The 26,410-nt window shown below is 43.1% G+C and overlaps 1 protein-coding gene across 3 annotated transcripts in view; it reads left to right on the top strand.

Annotated features, from left to right (window-relative positions):
- Positions 1-26,410, top strand: part of znf423 (zinc finger protein 423) — a 189,833-nt gene that overhangs the window by 105,652 nt on the left and 57,771 nt on the right. For 2 of the 3 annotated variants that reach the window (XM_047351997.1, XM_047351984.1), the window contains one exon: positions 2,475-2,495. The exons of the other annotated variant lie outside the window; for it this stretch is intronic. In XM_047351997.1, the coding sequence (XP_047207953.1) occupies positions 2,475-2,495 (21 nt within the window). The remainder of the gene's footprint in view (positions 1-2,474; positions 2,496-26,410) is intronic. 3 annotated transcript variants of the gene reach the window in all.

Below are 26,410 nucleotides of genomic sequence, written 5' to 3'. Positions count from 1 at the left end.
ATTGCTGTCATCTCATTAAAGCACACAATAAACCTGAATATCTCAACTTAGAAACATTTCTGTTGAAACTGTGCTGCATAAAAGAAAAGCACATACTAAGTTGGTTCTTGCTGTGGCTTGCTGAGTGCATTTATAATCATAGAGCCATGTGTTTAAAGTAGTTTGACATGTGAGGGGCTGGGTTAGGAGAAAACAGCACAGAGACTGTTTGGTTTCTGGGTTCTGGGCGACCTAGCAGTTCCTGGACTTTATTGAATGACAGGATCTGAGAGAAGAGGAGGAGAAGATGAAGAGATGCTGCAGACATTGATGGATGGAGTGTTTGAAAATGAACAAGACATGCAGTTTCATATTCTTTTTCATATTGCAGCTGCTGAAACAGTTCAGCTAATTTTCAGGAGCAGCAGCTATAACAGCTTCATCAGCTGCTCTCCTACAAATGATAGATTTTCTTTGGGTTGAAAACACGTTGCAATGATTTGTTTTGTCCTCACATCTCCTCCCGCCCCTCCCTGTTGCTGTATGAACATGTATATTTGTTCCTGTGTCTCTCTGGACTGTACTGCAGTCATTTCTGGCAGCCTTTATTGTTTTCTGCTGTGCAGCTGCAGATCATGAAGTGGTTCCCTGCCTGTGTGAGGTGGTGAGACGATTCACCGTATGTGTGTTACCCCTCTGTTCTAGGCCATCAATAAGCAGCTCCTGTTTCTTGGCTTTTAAAGCTTTATTGTTACAGATGCATTAAACACAAGTATTTCCCTAAATAAAACCGTCGACAGCAGGTTTAAAATGTTGCATGAAGCCGCTAATGTTTTGCTAATCACCTCGGTTAAGATTTCACAGCATGAAACCTCACTTTTCAAACACGTCTAGAAGCACAAACAGAGCAAAGATCTGCTCTTATTCTGCTCTTCAAAATAAGACGTTCATTTCATCCATGAACAGTTCATGTTATCTACCTTCATCGTTTTTAGATTTACCATTATCTTTTTATTGCTTTTAGTGTGTAAACGTGGACTTCCACTGGCTTTGTTGTGGGAAGCACCTAAACTAAGTCCAGTCTTTTGAATCTGAGGTAAGACCCGGTTCAGGCCCAAAACCGAACCAGAGCTGTAAAATGCCTAAATGCTCTTTAGAGCTAATCTCAAAGACCCCACATCCAGACTTTATTTAACGTATCTGATAATTTATTATCATTTTTGTAAACTTAATTTGATCCTTTTATTCGACAAACTTAAAAAAATTAGACATTTGTATCTGAGACATGTTTAATGTAAGAAATATGAGAGGTTAAAGAGAACCTTCAGTTCAGGGACGCGTCAAGGCAGCCTTTATCAGTAAGTCCTGTAGTGATCTCATCACAACAAAAAAACTAAATCTCCAGATTTAACAGCGACTGTGTAAAAACTGAAAAGGTATCAAAGTTTAGTCAGGAAAGGTCCAAGTGTCTGTGACCCGTTTCAACTCTGAAAGACGTTTCGGCTGTAAAGTTAGCCTGAGCTCCACAGCAGGCAGGGTTATACACACGTCACCCAAATCCTGTTATAATCTATGAAGCAATTTTTTATCTGTTGCAGAAATTTGCAACAGAAACAAATGATGGCATGAATTACTGATCCATTTTCTATCTGTGCATTTTATGCTATGGGTTTTTTAACATACCTCCGAATCCGCTGTGCTTTCCACTCGACTGTAAAGCCTTTACGACGTGATTATCGTCATCTGTACCCAGCCACTAGGGTATGATGGTGGTTTTCACGGGTTTTACGTGTGCAGGTGAGATTTTTCTGTCCGCGCTGACTGTAGGTGCCAGCAAGGACAGATGGTGGGGCCAAACACACAGCAGATAAACGAAACAGTCAGACCATAACGAGAAGAAGAAAAACAAAGCAAAGGTTGTTTTACAGAAATACATTGAGGAGAAAAGTGGCTGAACCAGATTTTTCACCAAATATTCTGGTGAAAAGTCACTTTATCAGTTCTTTTCTTCTTCTACTCTTGAGTAGACAGTGTGTAAATCATTATATTATCCCCCCTCCCCCAAAACCTTGCTCTGTGTGGTTTCTAAAATTAAAGCAGTAAATTTCACTTCCAGTCACACAACATTAAGGGACTTTAGTAGGAAAACCCAGCAAAAAGTAATTTCTGAAACTTAAACCTTAAAGTTTGAGACTTTTTAAAGTGCAAAAACACTAAATATTTAGCAGCAGCAACACAATAAGTCATTCCTGAAGACTAAATACTATGTTTTTCATCTTTAACTAAAAAAAACCCAAACAAACATTATACCAGCAGTGTTTTTGTTTGTTTCGTTTAGCTTAAATATTACTAATGTTTTCCCTTATTGACTGGTGAGCTACCTTGTCCATAACACTGCTTCCTCCTTTCCCCTCCCACTGCATTCACGGCACATTTTACTAATCCTGCTCATTCTCTCCTCCGTTCTCCCCCATCCCCACCTTGGATGGCCATAGACGAGCCCACCTGTCAGCAAGGTTTGTCCGCTTTCTATTAGCTCACACTGTGAGCAAGGCAGCGCTGCTGTCTCTCTGCCTGCTCATCACCATGAACATTACCCTCCTTCTAAAAAAAAGTACAATGCAGAAATTTGAACACCCTTTCCTTTTTTTTTATATTTTCCTTCCAAGCAGCCAGAGTCCATCGGAGAACTTCAGAAATCCTGGAGAATGACAGATCTGGGCCACTTTAAAAGGTAGCAGGGAATTCTGGCTGCTTGGAAGGAAAATGCAAGGGAATCAGGAGCAACTTAAGACTTTTGCACAAATTACTATTATAAAGGAGCAGCTTTAGAGGTGATCAATTGATGTTAGACACCTTGTCCTAAAATCCAGATTGTATGGTGTGCAGTCAGCAGTTTCCTGCATAAAACAGGCTTAAATTGTTTTAAAGAAAAGGATTTTAATGTGACACATCCCGCACACTTACTCCCCTCACCTCCCCATTTACCCAATCCCTTCTGCTGACTGCATGCTCCATTGTCCTTCATACACGCACGCATGCACACACATACACATGCACACAGCTGCCTTGGAGGTATCGAGTGGCCACTCACCTGTATCTAAGTGCTCCCTGTGGACTGTGGTGGCTAATGATGTGTCCTCAGCATGAGCTTTACTTACCTATTTACATCAGCTCACTCTAATAACTGTAACTCACATTCCTCATATGTTTCTGCTCTACCCTGATGGTAGGTTTTGGAGAACTTGCATCTGATCGTTGGTTATTCCCCATTTAAAGAAATGGGATCTGCAGACTTTCGTTCCAGAATACCAACACAATGCTGGATCAACCTCCTGTGAATCAGCTGCTCTGCGACCCTTGAGGCTGAGTTTATAAGGCATCAAAGCAGCTCCATTTGCTTTCTTGTTTTGTACCTGGAGGTTGCATTTTTTGCACAGCCGTCCTGCGTTCTATTAACCTGCCAACAAATATGGGATGCGCCCGACTGCTAATGTCGGTCTGCTGTCTAAGCAGCGATCCCACGGGTTGTGGCTGAGCTGATGTGTTTCTCTGCATGCTCATCTCTCTCTGGTGCTAAGTGCACACACCTATCTGTACGTATGTTGATGCGGCAGTGAGCAAGCTTTGGTCTGCTTACTTTGTGTCACTGAAGACCTAATGAGGCGAATAAGAAGCTTTTAGAGTCAGTGAAGGTGGATAATGTGGTTTAAGGCCCACTCATGTATGAGTGTGTGTTGGCCACCGCCTACAAACATAGCTTCTTATTTCCGCCCTGCTGCACTTCAACTAATAAGATTCAGGCGCCTGTGTCTGCACTCTTGTTGGTGTGAAAGATCAGACTCTGCAGCAGCTCTGAGCTGAAACAAACACAGCATAACTCAGCCTGTCTGAGGAGGGGGTCAACTGGTTGCCTAGATTTACACCGTAAATTTACCGTAAGTTTACGCCGTAGTGGAAACCATTGGTGTTGTTGTTGCAGTTACACCCACATCACCACATGTACTTCACATGGAGATGTTCCTGTTCTGCATGGGTCAGGATCTACCAAAGGTAGTTCATGTGGGGATTGTGCAGACTCAGAACACCGACTAGTCCAGTTTGTTGCATTTTGAGCTGTGTAGCTGCAGAGTGCTCAGAATTGTTGTTATGGATAATAAAGTCTTTAAGGTGGGAAAAATAAGGCCAATTAATAGCTTTAATATAGGATAAAAAAGAATCAGAATCAGTTTTATTGTATCACCTAAGGTTTCTCCAGGTTGCAGCTGAGGCCAAAGTAAGGCTTTATAGACATGGGCTGGTTGCTGGTCTGAAGGTTTTAAAAAGCTATGGTTCCACACCACCAACCTGAGTGATCGGAGTTGTCTCTTCCCTGTTTTGGCAATCTAATAGCAGCCCATGCCCTAATACCTTCCAGTATGCGAATAAATGTATAAAGTATATCTCTCAATTGTACCTGATATGGCTATGTGTCAAACAAGTGCTGGACACCTGGAACTAAATGTAGTCATGGTAGGCTAGTACACTCAGCTGTGGATAAATGAAATCTATCGGAGAATAATGCCTGAATCCGGTTCAAGGCAGGCCCACTAATGCCAACAATATGTCCAAGCTGTTTTAAAAAGGATACTGTGAAGGATGTGGAGCCTCCTACTCCAGACTTGCAGGAATTCAAGAATTACTTTAATTTTCTACTTAGTGTTTGAAAACACACATATTACAGTTCAATTTAGTTTTTTAAATAATATTTAAGTTTAAAATACTAAATTTGTTATTTAGTTTCACTTTTGCTAGATAAAATTAAATATAAGGATGCGTCTGAGGCCATTATTAATAATAATGTTGATAAACAGACTCAGGCAGGGTGTTGGGTTGCACTCTGATGGTATAAACACGGGAACAGATGATGGCCACCCCCTCCTCCTGTCTTCATCCCTCCCTCCATCCATCCTTCCTCACATCCCTTCCTCCCTCACCACCTGGAGCCAGCGAGCTGTGACACCAGAGGGAAGGAGGGAGTGATGATGAAGAGGCAGGGGACTGGAGGAATGTGGAGGAAAACAGGGAGCAGGGAAGGCTGGATGAAGAAGGAAATAATAAAAGATCTTCAGCAGATTAAAACAAACCACAAGATGGGATTATCTTGTACAGCAAATGCTTGTTATCTTTGGCATGACACTGTTTTAAATATGTCAAAGGTCAAGAGCTCCTTATTTGCCATCCATGCTCTGATGTGAAAAAAACACAAAGCAGACTGGTTACAGGATGAAGGTCCTGCCCGATCCATCTGAGCAAAATCACACAGAAGAAACAGCTGTGAGTTCACAGCAATCTGCTCCTCTAATATACAGCATGTTACAGTAGCCTACTTCTGTCATGACGGCTTAAGGAAAAATCAATATGAGGAAATGTTTAATATAAAAAAGGAAAGTAATAAAAATCAAAGATTAATCTTAAACTGTCATAATATGGATTTCTGTTGGACCAATATGCGGGGAAGAACTCCTGAAGCTCGAAGTTTGCAGGTAAGACGACACTTTATTGTTCATGGTTGGACACGGATAGGGTACCAGGCGAGCCACAAAACACAAACAACACATATGGAGCCAGCAGGGAACAAAGTAAACAAACGGGCTTAAATACTAAACTGGACAGCAGGGGGAACCAATGACACGCGTGACCAGACAATCAGGGGAAAACATAGAACAGGTGTGGGCTTGGGGTGCAAAGAGACAGAAAACAAAGGACTAGACCAGGTAAAATAACAAAACACAAACTCAAGAACTCAAAACACAAGCAGGTATGACATAAACAAAAAGAAAAAAAAAATGAAACAATTTAGAAAAAATGCAAAGCTACCATGTTTCCAGTATCATGTCAGGAGATGCAGTGGTATTCCAACCCCAGCTGAGAACTGTCAAAGAATCTTTGTTTTTTAAATGTCTGATTTCTTTTCAAATGTGAGCAAAAAATAACTTTACCTATACTTGAATTATTTTTATGTGAACGTGCTCCCCTGGAAACTCCGCGAGTTTCTCCGCTACGGTTTCTTTCCGGCTAAGGTCTTAACTTCATTACCGAGAAAATTCATTAATCCCTGGTAATTAATTTCATTAAGTTTTTTATATTTACTTATGTTAAGTATGTGGATTATGTCTATGAAAAACTTGCAAAATCATCTAAACAGAGTTTGGTGGAAGCCGTGTGATGGTGAGGGACGGCATCTTTCTCTCTGGAAAAACAAGACTTGTCCTCATTGGAAGCAATATCAGTATAGAGCGATATCAAGATGATGTTCTGCAACCACTGGCAATCTCCACTATTAGCAACCAAACTTTGATGTCAACCTTCAATGTTGACATCTTGGAAGTTGACATCCACTTCCTGAAATCTTGACCTCAACTCCATTAAACACGTATGGGAGTGGCCGACCCAACCACATTGGATGACTTGCGATAAATTATAAATACGGGTTTAAGAACAGGAAACCAACCTGCAGTAGTGTCTGACCAAGATGGTGATCAGTATGAAAAGAAGGTGCCAGGCTGTTGGGTGGTGTATGGTTTTCTCAGACACTGTTGTGACTGTTGCCAACATGCCTTGTTTATTCAAATTTTAACCATCCAATTCAATAAAAGACACAAAACAAAAATCAATTGCAGAATAAGCTGTAATAAGATGCATTTAGCTGTTTTTCCGTCCCTTTATCCGGGCGTTGTCGGCCGGATTGACTGCATTTAAATCTGGGAACAGAATTGTTTGGAGTTTTTTCCATCATTGTTTGTGTTTTGAAGGCTCGGAGCATAGTGGTCCCCCGGAGAGCTCATTTTGTCGTCTTCTCGCTTGATTTACCTTCCTCTTCTTCGGCAGTTTATTACCAGTCATTACAAGCTGTTTGGAAACCTAATAAGACACGCTGACAAATAGACTTAGAGAGACCCAACCAGGATCAGAATTCCAAACACGGAATAATGATCAGTTTGTGCTTTTCCTCTCATAATGTTTGTAAGTACAGCATCAGCTTTTTAACTCATGTATAGAACTTATCTGTTTAAAATGAATTATGTCTTTTTTATTCTTCCTGTGTTGGTGTTCAGAGAAAGTCCAGATATGAAACATACTGTACTTGCAAACCACCCCACTCTCTCTCTGTCCCACTCTCCTCAGCTCGTCCAGGTGTGGCTGCACCAGCTGCTAAAGAGAACAGGACACACACACACACACACAAACACTGTTCCTCTCCATCTCTGCTGGCTAATTGTCAGAAGGAAAACAAGGCGCTTTGCCTTTCTGCGCTTCATAAACAGGGGCCAAGCAACAATTAACTCCCTGCTTAATTCACTAACTATTCTGAATTCATTTTCTCCAGTGACAGCCACATCTGTCACAGCTGCCGAGTGGCTGTGGTGTGTGGGTTTGTTACAGACCGGTGCAGTAATGGAAAAAAGTTGTGAGTTTGAACACAAGATTTTCAGGCGCGGGAGACTTTTTCCTAAGAGTATCGGACACGCAGTGTGAGAAAAAGATAACAAGAGTTGATGTTACATTTTTCTCACCCTTCCTTATCATGCTGGGTGTGTGTGAACAAATAGGTCGGGCCTGCAGCTCTTTTAATGCCTCCTAATGCAGCTGCATCCTTTAAAGACGCTGATTCTGTAGTTGTAACAGAAACAAATCAGACCTGCTTGCATATTATTATGTTATTTTATACATCGTGGGATTCCTTGTGCCTTTTGTATTGAAACACTGGCACAACAATTTCCTGTGGGATCAAGATAGATCTCATCTCATCTCTATAGGAAAGTGACGTTTGGTACTACATAAATGAGCTGGACCTAATTTAAAGACAGATGTGCAGCAAAACAAGATATCAGGTGGGACAAATAAAAACTGAACGTACTCCTTAGAAGCAGACAGATCAAGATTTTATATTTCTTTCACAAGAGGTCAATCGATATATTTAACTTTTGTGCCCGAAGCTGATATTTAAATCCAACCTGCCTATTGACAGGACACATGGAAAAAAGAAAATTGAAAGTGAAAGTGAAAATAAAAAGGAAAAAGAGAAAGAAGAAAATTGATTTTGTGTTTGAGGAACATTTTGTGTTTATTTGGTCATATGTTCTGGATAGCTGACCCAGCAAACATCCAGTTTTCAGTTTTCTTTCAGAGGCCACCAGATTTTTATTTAAGATGTCCTAGTATTTTAAAGAGTTCATAATACTATACAGTCTAAGTGCATTTGAATGAGAAATAGGGCCCACAGCATCACAGATCCTCCACCATATTGAACAGTGGGCAGGATGTGCTTTTCCATGTAGTCATTCTTTGTTTCACAGCAGACCCACCTGGAGTATGAGTTGTTGAGAAGCTCAATGTCAGCCTCATTTGACCAAGTATCAGTTCCAGTTAAAGTCCCAGTAGAGTTTAATGGTTGCTATGGACACTTGGTGGCTCTAAGAGGCCCCTTTTTGCTGCAGGTCTCCGGCAGTGAGCTTTGGTGAGGTTTTTACCTCCCTGACCGTTCTCCTCACCGTGTGTGGTGGCAATATAAACCTGGGTCCTTATCCAGCCTTGTTTATCACAGTTCCAGATGTTTAAAGTTTTTTAATAATGCTCTGACTCTAGATAAAGGAAAGTTTAGGCAGGAGATATTTTCTTGTAGCCTCTCCCTGACTTATTCTAAAATGAGTGAATGAAACAGAGAAGGAGCTTGTTGTGAATACAGACTAACAGAGGAACAACAGGAGAGGCGAACAAACAGATTCAGAGAAGATGGAGAGAGCAGGTGAGGGAAGAAGGTGATCAATAGTTAAGAATGAGGAAAGAGACAAACGTGGCATGATCAGATGGATGGAGATGAATAAAAAGAGGGATAAAGGAAGAAGAGAGAGACGGTGGAGGATAAGAGCAATCTCTGGCAGCTTTTGGCTTGCTTTCCATCCTCTCGCCGAGCAGCTGGACTTCATTAGAGGCTGGTGTTAATTACTGGGACCGGACGCTCGCACACACCCACACACAATGTGGATCTCCAACACACAATAACTGCCGTGCACACAGCCATGCATCCTGTGATTCAGGGTCACCTTGTTTGAACCAGCAGAGAGATGGAGAGGTGGTGCCAGACAGAAAAACAGAAACCAGAGAAACTCAAACACATGAATGAAGCTGCTGTGGAAAATTATTTATTTATTACTTTATTATTTTATTAATCTGGAGTTGATTATTAAAGTAATTATTAATGGCAGACATGTAGTTTTGCAGAGCAACCTGAGACAAATGAGCTGTACAGCAGCAGGTGATGCAGAAACATAACATTAGACACATTAATACTAAAAACTAAGTAAATCAGAAGAGTGCACAAACAAGACATTTCCTTGGTTTCAAGTGCTCACAGCATATATATATATATATATATATATATATATATATATATATATATATATATATTTAGTATAGTATGTACATGCATGTTTATGTACAGCCATTTGTTACGTATATCTTTACATATAGTATTATAGAGTATCATTAGCGCTCTATAGCACCGACCTGGAGGTAAAGGTCTAAACAGTTTGTGTGCAGGATGTGTGGGGTCTGCAGAGATTTTAGCTGCTCTTTTCCTGACACTAGACCTGTATAAGTCCTAGATGGAGGGAAGGTCAGCCCTGATGATTCTCTCTGCAGACCGAATTTTTCATGCAGTTTGGACCTGTCCCGTTTTGTAGATGAGCCAAACCACACTGAGATGAATGAGCACAAGATGGACTGAATAACGGTCATGTTCTCCGGAAGTCCGCCATCATTTCCACAGTCTTGAGCTCACAGCACCAGTGGACCACCTGAGGCTGTATGCAGACTCGTCCCTGTCCTAGATCAGACTAATGACAATGGTGTCATCTGCAAACTTCAGTAGTTACACAGACGGGTCTGCTGAGGTGCAGTCATTTGTGTAGAGGCACAAGAGGAGTGGGGAGAGAACACACCCCTGTGGGGTGCAGATACTAATAGTTATTTTGTGGGAGAAGATGCTTACCAGACTCACCTCCTGCTGCTGGTCAGTCAGGAAGCTGGTGATCCACTGACAAGTGGAGGCCAGAACTTTGAGCTGGGTGAGCTTCTGGTGGAGGATGTTTGGGTTGAAGGTGTTGAATGCCAAGCTGAAGTCCGCACACAGGATTCTGGCGTACGTCCCTGGGTGGTCAAGGTGATGCAGGATGAAGTATAGACCCAAGTTAACTTCATCATCTGCCGACCTGTTTGCCAGTAGGCAAACTGCAGGGGGTCCAGCTGGGGGCCTGTGATGTCCTTCAGTTGCTTCAACACCAGTCGGTCAAAGGATTTCATGTCCACAGACATCAGGGCGACAGGCCTGTAGTCATTTAATCCTGTGATGGTGGTTTCCTTGGAGACTGGGATGATGGTGGAGCTTTTGAAGCAGGAGGGAATGTCACACAGCTCCAGAGACTTGTTAAAGACCTGAGTAAAGATGGGGGCAGTTGGTCGAAGGGGGAAATACCATCAGGTCTTGGAGCTTTCTTCCTTTTCTGAAATACCCTATTTACATCTCCCACCGTGACCTTCAGTGCAGGCAGGGGGTCACAGGGGAGGGGGTTGTAGAGTTGTTGGTGGGGGGTACAGGTAGTCCTTTTGTGTGGGAGTGAGGTTTTAATGGATGGTTTTCAAACCTGTAGAAGAAGCTGTTGAGGTCGTCAGCCAGTCATTGGGTAATCACTTCCCTGGGGAGATGGGCTCCTGTAGATAGTAAGTATTCAAGCTCCCTCAAACTACTGCTGGTTCGCTTGCTGAGAAGCTGCTTTTTAGCTTCTCACTTCTCTTAGCTGCCCTGATCTCCTTGGTGAATTCTTGGCCTCTTATAAAAGGCTCGGTCCCCACTGCTGAAAGCCTCTTTTTTGGCCCAACACAGCTTCCTTAGATGTGAGGAAAACCATGGTTTATTGTTGTATGTGTGAAATGTCCTGGTCTGCACACACGCTTCTTCATAGAAAGCAATGAATGATGTCGCAGCATCAGTGAGCTTGTCCAGTCCGGTGGCTAAAACACTCCAACATCTGCTTTGACTCATCAGTCCACTTCCTAACAGTCCGAACCACAGGCTTACAGGTTTTTAGAATGAGTAACAGTGGTCCACTGTGTTTGTGTCTCTGGTGGGAGACTTGCTACATGCTGTCCAGTCAGTCATTCAGCTCTGCAGAGTTCTGCAAACATCATTTCAGTTTGATTCCAGTTATTGATTACCGTATTTTCCGCACTATAAGGCGCACTTAAAAACCTTTAATTTTTTCAAAAAATGACAGTGCGCCTTGTAATCCGGAGCGCCTTATATATGGATCAATTGGTTAAATTGGTTGATCCATACTGGCTGTACATGGCGCTATGTCAAAATGTTTCAGTACGACTGGTAAACTACAAAGCTGCACCGCTTGCAGCATTACGGCTACCGTAGTCAGGGGCGTCGCCGAAGTAATAGCGGTAAACACCTGTACTGTGCTTACTCCTAGTCCAACACCACTTGTGTGTGTATAACGTTTGAATGTACTGTTGCAGGAATTGCCTGAACTATATGTGATTAGAAGCTCAGTGTGTGGGGTGTATGTTTCGTGTGTGTGTATGGAAGATGTTGACATTACTCCTCCGGACAGAGGTGGCGCTGTGTGCTGCCGTAGCTGAGAATCAAGAGTGAAGGAGTGACGTCGGTATTATTGTGTGTGTGGGGTGGGTAGAGACGGCGACCGGAGCAGCGGTGTATGAGTCTGTAAGCCCTGTGTTTTTACGTGCTGCAAAGTCATTAAAAAGAACCCCGAATCTCGTCAACAACTCAGTGTTTTGATGCTGTTTCTTCATGCTCAACTCAGCAACGTATGAGTGAGGGAGTTAACCCCGAGGAAACTAGTAACTTCGGCCCTGGAGAAAGCGTCTCCCCTGTGTCATCAGACTACGGTCAGGGGACAGAAACAGGAAAGGTTAACAGTACTAACGTTTGATTTAGTGCATCAACCTGTTTCTTTTACGTGTTTACTGAATCAGGGAAAAGTTCCCTTTCACGTTTTAACTAACGTTTGATTTCAACTTCAACTTCATAGACTCCAATGCATTCCTAACGTGTGGTTGGCTCTATTCAATAGATTTCTATGTAGAGGAGACCTTACCATGAGAGTGAATGGAGTTATCAGAACGCTGGTTTGTAGTATATTAATAAAGTTTGACTGACTGACTTATCTGACTGTTTTGTTGACATTCTCTTTAGCACAGCTCCATCTAGTGGATGCATAACGCAACCCCAGTCAAACGTTTGACTGCAGTAGCTTCTATTCTATGCGCCTTATAATCCGGTGCGCCTTATAGTGCGGAAAATACGGTATTTTATTCTAAGCTTCAGGACCAAAAATTAATGTGGTGGATAAAGCACCTGCTTCACTTCCAAATTACCTGACTAATGAGAGTTTTCACAGACGGAAATGGAAGTCCTTCAAGATTGGCGATGATAAAGGGTTGATGGGATACCTGGCAAGGTGTTGCTATGAACCATGGAGGGCTGACTCAGACAGGGAAGCTGAAGCAGTCGAGGTTCAGAAGAAACAATCAGTCACTCTGGACTCAGTGATGGTTTATTTAAACTGAGATTCGAACATCTGGAAAAGTCCAGAATTAGATTCCAACGTATTTCAGGTTCGGCTTTATGAAGAAAAATGGAAAATGGAAAACATTTGTGTTTCCAGAATATTTTCCCTTTCTCTTTATGTCTCATCCATCCATCCATCCATCCATCCATCAATTTGTAATAATCACAAAGCACTAAAAGGAGATACTGATGTTTAATAGATAAACTTCTTTGTGATTTCATAAAAGCAAGTCATGATTGATGATCATTAATCAGGCTAGCTGATGTTTCCAGGTAGAATCCAGCTTTATAAAGGATTTTTTCAAACAGGCACCATCCCAGCAGGAGGTGGGATCCTCAGTCATGCTGTGAGAGGTTGAATGAATATTTTTGGATCTTAATTACAACAAAAAAGAGAAGGAAAGAGCGAGCATGAAGAGGAGAGAAATGTTAATACAATGCTCTAGACTTCTGCTTTTATCTTCTGCCTCTAAACAGATGTCTATTTATTGTAGCACAAAGGCCTTCTGACAAAAACATGCACACACAGAGGCTTGTACACACCTCATCCTGAATAAATCAATGCTTTTTGGTTGCTGTGATTTCCCAGGGTGCTTTGCTCTAACCCCCCTGGGTGAAAAAGGTGACAAAGCCGGCAGCGAAGAAGAGACCCCGGCACTTACTGCCCTCGGTTTTTACCCTCTGTTTGCTTATTCTTTTCTTCTTGACTGCAGTGATAGATTATGAAAACTGATACAACCATGGTTGTAATGCTTATTTCTGTTTTAAGCTTTTTGCACTTTAACTACACTTTTAAAAAATATTTTGTGCTTTCGTTGCATTCATTTTAAAGTGCAACAAGATTACATTTGCAGCATCTCAATAAGTGAAGAAGCACGAATGATAATTGAGTTATGCTTCTAGATTAAGTCGAAGCCTGAGCTGTGCTACGGCAAGCCAATATAAATACATTCCTGTATGTAATCGCCTTCGAACTTCATGTGCACCCTGTGGCTATTCACCATGTAAATATAAATTAGAATTACAATATCTGCATGAGAGTATTTACAAAGCCTGAATCTGTTGTAATGTGTTGTGGAACGGAACCGGAATGCAGAAAAACACTTGACTGCAGCATAGTGGATATGAGGTTCTTGAGGCTTTAATAACAAAAAGATCAACTTACATGAGTTTCCAAAATGACAAGGAACAGGAACCAGCATGGGTGTAACAGGAGGACCGAGCGAGGAACAATGAAAATAACCAAACTATACTGAGGGAGAGATGAGTGAGAACCAATGAAAATAGGTGACAGGTAATCAAAGGAACTAAGAACAGGTGAGGCAGGCAACACAATCCAACCAGGGCGAGGCAACAGAGTCCAAAAAACAAAGCAAGACCCACAGTCCACGAAAACAAAAATAACCCGATGGGATAAACTAAAGTCCAGTCCAAACAAATCAAGCCGCACGGGCTGATCAGGAGACCAGCATCGAAGATGTAGGCAGCCCGGACGTCTGCGTCGTGGCCAGAAGAACCCACGAGGCGAAGTGTCCGGAGGTCTGCGGCGTGGCCAGAAGAACCCACGAGGCGAAGTGTCCGGAGGTTTGCGGCGTGGCCAGAAACGCGGCGGAGACTTGGGCCTGGTGTCTGGCTGGGATCCAGGCGGGAACCGCAGAGACTTGGGCCTGGCGTCCGGCTTGGACCCAAGCAGGAACCGCAGAGATTTGGGCCTGGCGTCCTGCCTGGACCCAGGCAGGAACCCTGGGGAGCTGGTGCCTTTGCAGCAGGGTGTGAGAAGATTTTCTTAAGGGTTTCTTGGCGATGGACCTCAATCATCTCTACAGTTAGGGGACCTTGAAGAAAACCTCCCCACTCCTCCTTCCGGTCCTTAAGCTGGTTCAGAACCATTAACATTTGCCATGGAGAGCCAGGTGAATCAAGGAGGTGCAGAAAAAGATCAGTAAGTACCTTGCCCTTTCTGATGATCAATAACATCTGGTCTGGGGAACACGGAAGACTTGCCGCATTTGCTGAGAGCTCACTCGTAGACACAGCCAGCGTGGGCTGCTCGGCAGAGGCTACTGCTGCGGAAGGCTGACGAAGGCGACGCCGTCAGCGGGTGGAGGAAGACACTGGAGCAGACGGGACAAATGAGGGGGACCTCTGGCTTGGCTTGTAGCCAGGAGAAGCCAGAACCAGCCCGGAACCTCCGAATACTTCCTCCATCTCAGCCAACAGAATGGGAGAGGGTTCTATTTCTACATCCTCCCCATATAAATCCACTGCGTTAGTTTTTCTGCCCGGTCCGTTAGCTGGCTCGGTCCTTCAGTTGTAATGTGTTGTGGAACGGAACCGGAATGCAGAAAAACACTTGACTGCAGCATAGTGGATATGAGGTTCTTGAGGCTTTAATAAAAAGATAAACTTACACGAGTTTCCAAAATGACAAGGAACAGGAACCAGCATGGGAGTAACAGGAGGACCGAGCGAGGAACAATGAAAATAACCAAACATACAGTGCCTTGCGAAAGTACTCGGCCCCTTGAACTTTTCAACCTCTTGCCACATTTCAGGCTTCAAACATAAAGATGTAAAATTCTAATTTTTTGTGAAGAATCAACAAGTGGGACACAATCGTGAAGTGGAATGAAATTTATTGGGTCAAACTTTTTTAACAAATAAAAAACTGGAAAGTGGGGCGTGCAATATTATTTGGCCCCCTTGCGTTAATACTTTGTAGCTCCACCCTTTGCTGCAATTACAGTTTTGCACAAAAGTTTTATTATGGTGGTTAGAGACTTGACTTTCACATAACACTTGAGAATTGTAAGTTTCTCAGGGTAGGACTCGAGACACATGTCAGCATCAACCCAGCTGCCAAGGTCTTCATTCAGTCCCACTTGTAGCAGAGATTATGAGGCTAAAGTTCTTCCACCAAAGTTCACCCCGGTCATGATCATGTTCATCCACAACATTCGGTGCACATACTTCCTGCATCCAGTAGTTGTTTGGACTGTGTGTGCTTCACATGGCCGATCTTACAACATGGTGGTTGACGCAGGAAATGTTGTCATAAAACGTGCATCACCACAGAGAATCTTCAGTGTTACCAAACAAAAGTGCAGAAGTTTTGGGTTGTTTTGTTTTCTGCTCCCAGTAACTGTTAGCTCGACTCCTTAACGAGAATCATCCTGATTCTGTAAACTGAGATCACTCTGACTGGAGTGTACTTTAGGTAAGCTACTGACTGGTCATAATGACTCCTTACAACCCCAGTTCAAACCATTTGAAGTTTTAAACAGCTCATCAAATAAACGTATCATCTATTAAACAGTGGCATTATAAAGTGAATTTGACTGTCTTGTTTTACATTTAGGATCACATTAGAGTGTTTGGATTGAACTTGATTGATAGGAATTTGACTGATTTGTGTATAATTTAGAGGGAATAAACTGAATTGAATTGAGCTTTAGGGTCACACTTTTTAAACAGCAGCTTTATTCATATTGCTGCTGGGGAGAAAAAGTCTCATTCACTCTTTTTGAATACAGAACAGATTCATCGTCTGATCAGAACCAGCATTAAATCTTCTTGTATCTTCAAACAGATGATCTCACAGCTTCTTTTATGCTTCTTTTACATTTTTTACCATAACCGTATTCAAAGCATGTCCATAATGCAATAATGAAGCAGAGTAAAGGAGGATAAAGTAGCAGGGTGTCTTCAGCTGATGCACATTGTCCCACACAGCATTAAGCGTCTCACCTGGATCTGCAATCTGTTCTCTGGCGGTTTTATGATCCGCCGTTTTACTGCAGCTTTATGTTGTTAAATCTGCTGCAGAGTTTAAGGAGAGTGGGAAGGTCTTCACCTTCTTCTGTTTTGTTTAGCACTTTTTGTTTTCTACAACCGCTCCACGTTGTCTTCCATCCCCCTGTCCCTCTTCATCCTCCTGAATGGGAAATGGATCATTTGTGACTGAGCCAACCTGCTAATGGTGGATGGCAGGAAACAATATCCTTCATGCCAAATATGCACACATGCACAGAATTTGTACCGACAAACATAAACATCCATCTGGAAATCTGCATGCTGACACATTTACTCATTTCCATCTATATGTATACAACATTCCCACTAATGTATCTGCATGAAGCTCTGCATGATCCCTGCTGCATTGCTCCTGGTGCTGGGTTCCCTCTCTGCTCCGTGCCGTGCCTTCTCTTCCTCCTCTTCTCGGCCCTCCTGCTCCCCCACCACCACCTTCTCCTTCTCCCAGTACATCTGGCACGCTCAGCTGCTGAGGAGCACCATAATTATCCCGCCGGAGACGCACATGCCTGCATGCGCACACACAAGGCTTCTCGCGCTCTTTGACGAGAGCTCACGCGCGCTCGTCTTCGGCGATCCGCGCCGCTCCCTGCTGCTCTCCGTCACTACCGGGGCTTCATTAGAGTGTGTGCACCGTGTTTATATGTGTGTGTTGTGTGTGCTGATGCATGGTGCTTTTGGATGCCATCCAGATGTTTTTTCTTTATAATTGAGGAGCCGGGCGTGTCCTAGATGCAACTGCCCTGCACCGTGTTTTAAACTTTTCTATCTGTCCTACATATAATGTCATTTTTCCTGCCAGCTATTTACTCCAGCGTCCGGTCTAATTAAGCCGTCATGTAGCAGACTGAAACTCAGCACCCTGGTCACACATGAAACTCTTTGGCAAGCATATCTCGCCCAACAACAAGGAAAAACACCACTAATACCTCTGAGGAAGCACAAATTGTTGGTATGTAGAGTTATAGACGCTCAGAGACGTCACACTCTGACCAACAGTTGTTTAGAAGGCCTTCATCGTAACATTAGACAGACGTGAATAATTCTTGTCTTGCAGATGTTGATCTTGCAGTTGTTAAACAAGGTTTAAATGCAGTGTCTATGATTATGAAGCTGTTGATGTAGATGAATGTCAGCACATGTCGGATGAAAGCAGTGATCTAACTCTGATGGTTTAGAACTTCAACATGAATCCATTCTTCTCTGTCCCTGCTTTATGTTTCAGTGCACCTCTCAGACCCTGACAGCAGCTTCAGCTAATATCTTCCTTCAGGAACACTTTCTGTCTCTGAAGTCAGAAACAAAAGGGTTTGAATAAATACTACAGGGCCATGCTTCTCCACCCTGGTTCTCGGCACCCAAGGTTCTGCAGGTTTTAGGTGTTTTCCTGCTGACGCACACCTGACTTCAATAAATGGGTGAATAACAGGCTTCTGCAGGAAGTAATGCTGTCATTTCCATCAGGTGTGCTGGAGGGGAGACACTTCAAACATGAAGGACATTGGGTCCTGAGGACTGGGGTAACGAAACAGTGCTGCAGAGTCTATTTTTCTTAATCAAATGCAATGTGACCCGCTTTCCAATTTTTCCAAAACAGACTCAGAGACGCAGAACCAGCACCAAATGAGAGCCCAGTCGGATTCACCAAGCTGGGTCAAAATGGTAAAATTCAGTTGGGTTTTGTTCTCCGTGTCATTCTTTGCTTTCGTGCGGACCGGAACCCAGCATGTTCATTAAGATTGCTTTGGCACAGTCACAATTCTGTGCTAGATGAGAGACCGCCAACCCGTCTGAGGGTCTCCTTCCAGGCCGAACAACACCTGGTATGGCCTCCAGGTGTTGTGGGAACTGCAATGCTGAGGTCCAGAGTTCAGTTCCCATAGGGACATGACACCACAGGCTGATATTATGAGTTTTATTGGGAAGATCCAGAGATGGCTCCCTTGGAGAGCCTACCTACTCTATCCTCTTCAAACTTTCCTTGAAGTTATCCCAGGTGTTTAATTCTAAGAGAGAGACTGAGACACGGATAATTTTCATTAAGTTAGGTCTTAATCAGGTAACAATGCTCCAAAGGTTCCTTCTCACTTCCCTTTAGAATCTCCCTTCAGATAATATATTGCTTTGTTTATGCTTGTTTAGTTTCTTTCTTTAATTAATTAATCATGAAATATATTGGCCTGTTTAAGAAGAGATTAGTTATTTATTCTTGAAGTCTCTTGTTTAAATATAACCATCAAATTCAAATTGAAGTTTTAAAATTGTTACTCTGAGAATAAATATATTTTATTAATTACATTCTATAAAGTCTAGGGCTGATCAAATAAAATAAAGCCTTTCAAATCAATTTTTGAAAGGTTTAAGACAGATTTTGTTGTCCACTGATTATGAGCAAGAACTTTTGGACCAAAACGGACGCTTGTGCTGCTTTAAAACTGGTGTTTTAGAAATACTTAATAGATGCACATAAAGTTGTGTAACTAAGTTGGAAAACACACGATTTTCTCTTCTGTCTTAAAGGCCCAGTGTTTCTTACACTAAGTTGGAAATTAAATAAAGCACTGATGCTTCTTTTCTCAACATGCATGACTCAACCAGCTCGTATTCTGTAGGAAACTCTACTATTTGGACTATGAAGCTCATTCTATCTGTGGAGGTCAAGGAAACATGTCGGTTGTGAGGCCTTAACTAGGGCTGCACAATAAATCACAAGTTTATTGTCATTGCAATATCACTGTGTAACACAAGCATATTGCAGATAACTGCCTGGGCTGCTTTCAGGCTCTGTGTGCCTGTAAGATAATTGGTGACGCTTGTTGTTTAATTTGGCATAGAATGTTTTACAAGAGAAAGAGGAAGAAAGGCGGTGAAGTCATTAAGCAGATGTTGCCCAAAAGCAACTTTTCAGTAAAACCTTGTTGAGATGGAAATAATTACTTTATTTTTTCTCTCTTTCTGGGGTCCATGTTTGCTATTAACCCGAAACAGGAAGAAAGTTAGACTTTTTATTTATTTGTTTATTTATCGCAACTCATATTGTCATTCTGACTTCACCAATGTTATCGCATGTTGTCCTAATATTGCCTTAACCCCATTTAGCTCATGGATCTTGGTTTTGTGGATTTTCTCTTCAGCCGGGCATGAGTCCAACATCCTTCGACCTTCTCCAAGTGTGCTTTTGTCTCTCAGTTTGTCTCTTCCCTTTTGGATTTAAGTCCAGTTCTTGTCCTGTGAGGTTCTGTCAGGTTAATACTATGCTGGTTGGTTCTGGTCCAGAGTTTGGCTTTGGGGGTCTTCTGAGGCGTTTTGATGTTGAGGATGTTGCCTTTACTTGTGTTGATGACTGTATTGAGCTTATATCTTCTTTGTCAGGAAACACAGATTTAATGTTTAATGATGAGTCTGAAAAACTTTCCAGATCTCAATCTGACTAGATGATTGAGGTGAAAACTAGAGAAAAATGCTCTGTCACAAGAAACTTGAAATTTATATTCTACTGATTGAAATGTTTCAACTCAATGAGTAAAATACCGTCATCCTGATCCCAAAAACACGACACATAATGCAGAACAAGAAACAATCTTGCTCTGTGCTGCAGTTTCAGCGCCTGGTTTCAGTCCATTTCTTGTCAAAGTATAATTACAGGTGTGTTCAGGTGAAGGAGAGGCTGAGGTCGGAACGCTGCTGTGTCCACAGGTCGAGTTTGTGTGTTTGTGAGTGTGTGACAGGAAAAGACTGTGATTGGCAGTAATTGTGTGTATTTGTAGCATGATTGGCATTCGGTGTGTGGGTTCGCTTTGTGCCGGCCCACTATGGTTGCTCCGGGTGGGGCCGCAGGTTTGATTCCCGGTGCCACTTTGTGTCAGACTTACCGCGGGGCCAAAAGCAATTCACCTTTGTGAAAAAGGCTCTGGAAACGCCTCCCACCATTACTACTTTCAATCCGAGCTTTTAGTGCCACAGGAAACATGGAACAAAGGCACCTGCATCAGTCACATGGACAGATGCTGAAGACCCGACCGGCGACATGCTTTGACTTGATCTGAGTGCCACTGAGACAATTGAGCTGCTGATTGCAGAATTTCTTCAGTCCTTTTTATTTTGGTAAATTATTGCCCTGTACTCTTTAAAACTACGTGTTATCCCATCATAAGAAAAAGGTAAAATTACTGCAGATTGTTGGATTGTTTAAATCAGTGAATTGACATTTGTTGTGTAGGACAGAATGTAGTTTGGGAATTCTTGTTTTAAAATTTCCAGTTAAAATGAATAAAGTTTTTTTGAATCCTTTATATTTGTATGATGTTTTTAAACCTATTTCCAGATCTTTATTGTTCTGCAAGTTTAAAACTGATGGCTTTGAAGCTTGAAGTGGAAAATGGAGCTCGTTTAGGATTTCTGCTGCAACAAAAAAACAAGAGAAATATGAAGCTGCAGATGGAGGTGATATAAAGAAATTGTTAAAGTTTCAGTTGATCTTGAGTAAGCTGATGAACTAAGGAGCTAACGTCCATCTGCGTGGATAAACGGAACGATAATCACAGTTATTATCATCGCCAAACACAGAGATCAGCAGTATCACCGAAGGTTCTCAGACTCCAGCTGGATTCTTATGCTTGCAAACAGAAACATTTAGTCCCATCTGCGTCAGCCGTCGCAGCACATGCAGGTTAAGACTGGTGATGCATCTGAACATAGACCCTCTCGGACTCGGTGATGGGATATCTTCTCTCGCATAATGAGAAGCGAAGGGACTGGTTGAATAGACCATGCAGTTGGCTTCTGTTCCTCTGTCCTCTTCATCTAATCTATGCAGCTCTTTCTTGCACTCCATCGTCGTACCCCCCCTCCCATCCTCTTCCTTGTCTCCCCCCCCCCCCCCCCCCGGACTCTTTCCCTTCTTCTCTTGTACACACAACGCTCTGGGCCTCGGCAGAAGTGTAATTTCCCCAGTGTTCTCCCTAACCTGGAATATCTGACACTGTGACACCAAAAAAAGGGGATGGGAATCTGTGAGTGTGTATACCCAGGAGTGCACTAGGAGATGTGAAATTCTGCAACTGAGAAGAGGTCTGATGGTTCAAAGCGGGGGCGGGGGTTTCAGGTTGTTATTTCTGTCTTTGTGAGCCTTTACAGGAGCTGCCTGGTGTCCAGAACTGGGCCGAACTGGACTAACCTGAACCTGGGGCTGTCTCACTCATTTCCTGTTTTATTCAAGGTCACAAAGAATTGGGTTGCATTAACAAATGAGATCTTCGGCCGAAACCCCTGAAAGTTTGGAAACAGAGCAATACATGATGTCATAACAGCAGGATGTGGACCCAAGCTTATTTTCCTCCAAACACAGTGAAGAGGATGAAGAAGGAGATAAAACATCCTACAAATTTCACTGGATTAAGATTAAGATATGGAGCAGTTGGAATTGTTGGCAGACACTGGATTAATATGTCCAGAATTACAGTTAAGTATAATGGAGGATGTGTGATGCTGTGGGACTGTTTCTCTTGTTAGAGTGCATTGGCATTTTAGCAAAATCAACATAGAAATGGTTCACCAGACACAAAACCAACCTTCCTCCATGACCTTCTCAGTCCCTAAACCCTATAGAAAACCTCTGGGCTGATCATCAGAGAGGAACCAGGACTCGTGGACTCATCAGAAAGGAACCAGGACTCATGGACTCATCAGAGAGGAACCAGGACTCATGGACTCATCAGAAAGGAACCAGGACTCATGGACTCATCAGAGAGGAACCAGGACTCGTGGACTCATCAGAAAGGAACCAGGACTCATGGACTCATCAGAGAGGAACCAGGACTCATGGACTCATCAGAAAGGAACCAGGACTCATGGACTCATCAGAGAGGAACCAGGACTCATGGACTCATTAGTGAGTAACCAGGACTCGCGGACTCATCAGAGAGGAACCAGGACTCATGGACTCATCAGAGAGGAACCAGGACTCGTGGACTCATCAGAGAGGAACCAGGACTCATCAGAGAGGAACCAGGACTCGTGGACTCATCAGAGAGGAACCAGGACTCATGGACTCATTAGTGAGTAACCAGGACTCATGGACTCATCAGAGAGGAACCAGGACTCATGGACTCATCAGAGAGGAACCAGGACTCATGGACTCATCAGAGAGGAACCAGGACTCATGGACTCATCAAAGAGGAACCAGGACTCATCAGAGAGGAACCAGGACTCGTGGACTCATCAGAGAGGAACCAGGACTCATGGACTCATCAAAGAGGAACCAGGACTCATCAGAGAGGAACCAGGACTCGTGGACTCATCAGTGAGGAACCAGAACTCATGGACCCATCAGAGAGGAACCAGGACTCATGGAGCAATCAGAAAGGAACCAGGACTCATGGACTCATCAGAGAGGAACCAGGACTCATGGACTCATCAGAAAGGAACCAGGACTCATGGACTCATCAGAGAGGAACCAGGACTCGTGGACTCATCAGTGAGGAACCAGGGCTCATGGACCCACCAGAGAGGAACCAGGACTCATGGAACAATCAGAAAGGAACCAGGACTCATGGACTCATCAGAGAGGAACCAGGACTCATGGACTCATCAGAAAGGAACCAGGACTCATGGACTCATCAGAGAGGAACCAGGACTCGTGGACTCATCAGAAAGGAACCAGGACTCATGGACTCATCAGAGAGGAACCAGGACTCGTGGACTCATCAGTGAGGAACCAGGGCTCATGGACCCACCAGAGAGGAACCAGGACTCATGGAGCAATCAGAGAGGAACCAGGACTCATGGACCCACCAGAGAGGGACCAGGACTCATGGAGCAATCAGAGAGGAACCAGGACTCATGGACCCACCAGAGAGGAACCAGGACTCATGGACTCATCAGTGAGGAACCAGGGCTCATGGACTCATCAGAGAGGAACCAGGACTCATGGAGCAATCAGAGAGGAACCAGGACTCGTGGACTCATCAGAGAGGAACCAGGACTCGTGGACTCATCAGAGAGGAACCAGGACTTGTGGACTCATCAGTGAGGAACCAGGACTCATGGAATCGTCAGAGAGGAACCAGGATTCATCAGAAAAGAACCAGAACTCTGGATGATCCAAAGAGATTGTGATGACAGGGATGATTAAAGACCCTTTGTTCTGTACGTTTGTCCTGTCCTGTTGGCAAAAGGTGGGTATGTAAAGTGTTCGGACCAAGGTATCTCAAGGGTGCCAATACTTTAGATACACGTGTATTCATTAAAACAATTATATTTGTTATTGTGATAGTTTTTCTAAGATTTGCAGTGTCAAATATATGATGCTGCAACATCCAGAATCGAGCTGCTTTCTGTCGGTTCCATTTTTCCAGTTTTTATTGTCCTGCTGCCTTTTTTTTCTACGCCCGTTAATGTCCGTCTCACTGACTGTCCACATGCCTCTGCAGACGACTCCTGCTCCTTGATTAGGGCTGGACAAACGGCCGTTGGATCGATAACTTCCCACAAGCAATATATGGTATCGATACATGTCCTCCTCATTACCGCAGCAAGCTGTCCTCTCCATGGACCTGAATTATTCAGACACACACACGGGTACCTATATATGCCATTACACACACGTCGAATACGAATTTTTGCTCTTCTGCCTCCGTCCCCGGTCATTTGTTCCCTTCTCTCTGCTTTATTTCTCTTCTTTTCACTCTGTCTGACCCCCTTCAGCTCAGCTCTGCTTTCTTACTTCTGTCTGGATGGATATTATTTTCTCGGCTTCACATTGGTGCATACTGGGAGGACTAATGAAGCTGTAGAAGTGACATTTAGTATGAACAGTGTGTAATCAGTGTCAGAAGCAGAAATATGATGGGAATATTGCTGAATGAAAACCTCTGACATGATGCATTTCAGTGCATCCATCTAAATTACTTTCTCTCCACCTTTCCTGCTGTCTGAGTCTTCAAACTATAATCGTCTTCTGTAATGACGATCATAAAGTTTAATAGCTCGGTGCTGTTGTAGCCGTTAGCCACTTAATGTTGTAATTTAATGTGGGAAAATTGTTTTTAATGACGCTGTGTGTGTGGTCCCAAACGTCCCATCATTTCTGCTCTGCAGGAGGAAATAAACCTGACTTTGGCTTTAATTACAGATTACAAAGAAAAAGGAGACGAACTCAATTTCTCCTCCACCTGTTGACTCTAGAACATGCAAGGTATTATTATCGTAAACGCTGCACGTGTGGAGTTGTTGAGTCAAACAGGCACATCATCAGGTCTAATTTACTGTCCATATTCAGATGTTCAGCTCTGTTTCCCCCTCAGATTTCTTCTTTTTGTTTTTTTTACTTTTTTGTCACTTAAATGTTTCATATCATCAAATAAACAAAATATTGGACAAAGATAATATGAGTAAATATAAATAAAACTGTTTTAAATTGATGATTTTATTTATTAAGGGTAAAAAACATCCCAAGCAGCCTGGCCCTGTGTAAGAATTGAATTGCCCTTCTTGGTAAATTATGAATTAAGTCTGATTTCCCACAATTCTTAGGTTCAGTTTCACCAACCAGGCCCAATTACTAGAACCACACCTGTAGGGTCAAAAAACCTATGTAGAACCTGACTACATCTGACTACATGAAGTAGGATAAAAGATCTTAAAAAGCAACGCATCAAATTTGCAAACAGATGAGAATCAAACTCACAGACCACTGGCGTAATTGATGGAACCATGAATTCTGCTCCCTACTCTAACATCATGGAGGAGAACGTCCAGTGTGGCAAAAGACTCCAGTTATCAACATACTCTGGTTGGGACTTTTGCTGCCAGGGGTATTATAAACTTTAGGGGGCAATTACTTTTTCAAAATTTGTTTGAATACCTAAGTTTTTGGTGACCAGATTTGAGATGGCTTTAGAGACTCAGTTTGTGGTGGATATATGTGGACTGGAAATCTGGATATTATTCAGAACGATGACATAGAGACTTACATGTTTTTATATTTTTTCCAAATTTGTCAAACTTTCAGTATAAATGTAAAAAGAACAAAGGAAACAGGTAAAAATAGTTTTGTACTTTTTTGGCTGAGTTTGACGAGTCTGACGGTTTAATTTGATTAATCAGCAGCAACTGTCTATAAAACACAGGCACTGGGACCCCTGCTGTTGTAATTAAAGGTGTCCTTGACAGCAAGACAGGCCACTTTCACACTCTCGGACGTTTGAAAATCAGGGCTTGTATTCAGACACACACACAAGCGCACACACCTTCCCATATAACCAATTTGAGATTCCATCTGGTAAGTTCACCTACAGCAGGGAAAACTTCACGTTATAGCTGGCATGTAAACTCTGCACACACTCATAGGTAAATAAAATCTGTGTAAATATGAAAATATGAACCCTTTATAACTTTTTCCCCCTCTCTGTTTTCATCTCAGCTGGTGTTGGTTGCATCTCTTCCACAGTGAAAACACCTGGAAGCATCGTCTTCCCTAGATGTGTTTGTGTTGCAGGCTGTGTCTGTTGAGCTCGGTGCTGCTGCAGTGCTCCGGGACTGCTGTGTGTACTCATTCTGTATGCATGCTGTGTGTCGGAGAGCGACACGGAAAACGAGAGTGACTGTGTGTGACTGTGTGTGTTTGGTCCAGGTGCTGGAACCTCTGTGTGTCCCTGGGCAGGGAATAAAGTGTGGTTGGGGGCGGGGGGGGGGGGTCCCTGGACTCTTGGCTGCTTCCTGCTAACGAGACACACACTTCCATACGTGGGCAACACACCGCATCGATCAGGGCGCGGACGAGGGCTGCTCTGCGGCCTGTTAGTCCAACGCTAAGCAGCGAGAGCCTCAGGGCGCACCCCCCCACTACACACACACACACACACACACACTCCAACACAGCAACACACGCAGATCCTTTATCTGCATTCAGATACACAATAAATGCTAGCTCACATACGACAATTACCATAACAACCGACAGTGGACAGTCCAGGTTAC

This window comes from Girardinichthys multiradiatus, chromosome 2, assembly GCF_021462225.1.
Source record: "Girardinichthys multiradiatus isolate DD_20200921_A chromosome 2, DD_fGirMul_XY1, whole genome shotgun sequence".
NCBI lineage: Eukaryota > Metazoa > Chordata > Actinopteri > Cyprinodontiformes > Goodeidae > Girardinichthys > Girardinichthys multiradiatus.
The sequence above is the reverse complement of the archived record's forward strand: the minus strand, read 5'-3'. Positions and strand labels throughout refer to the sequence as shown.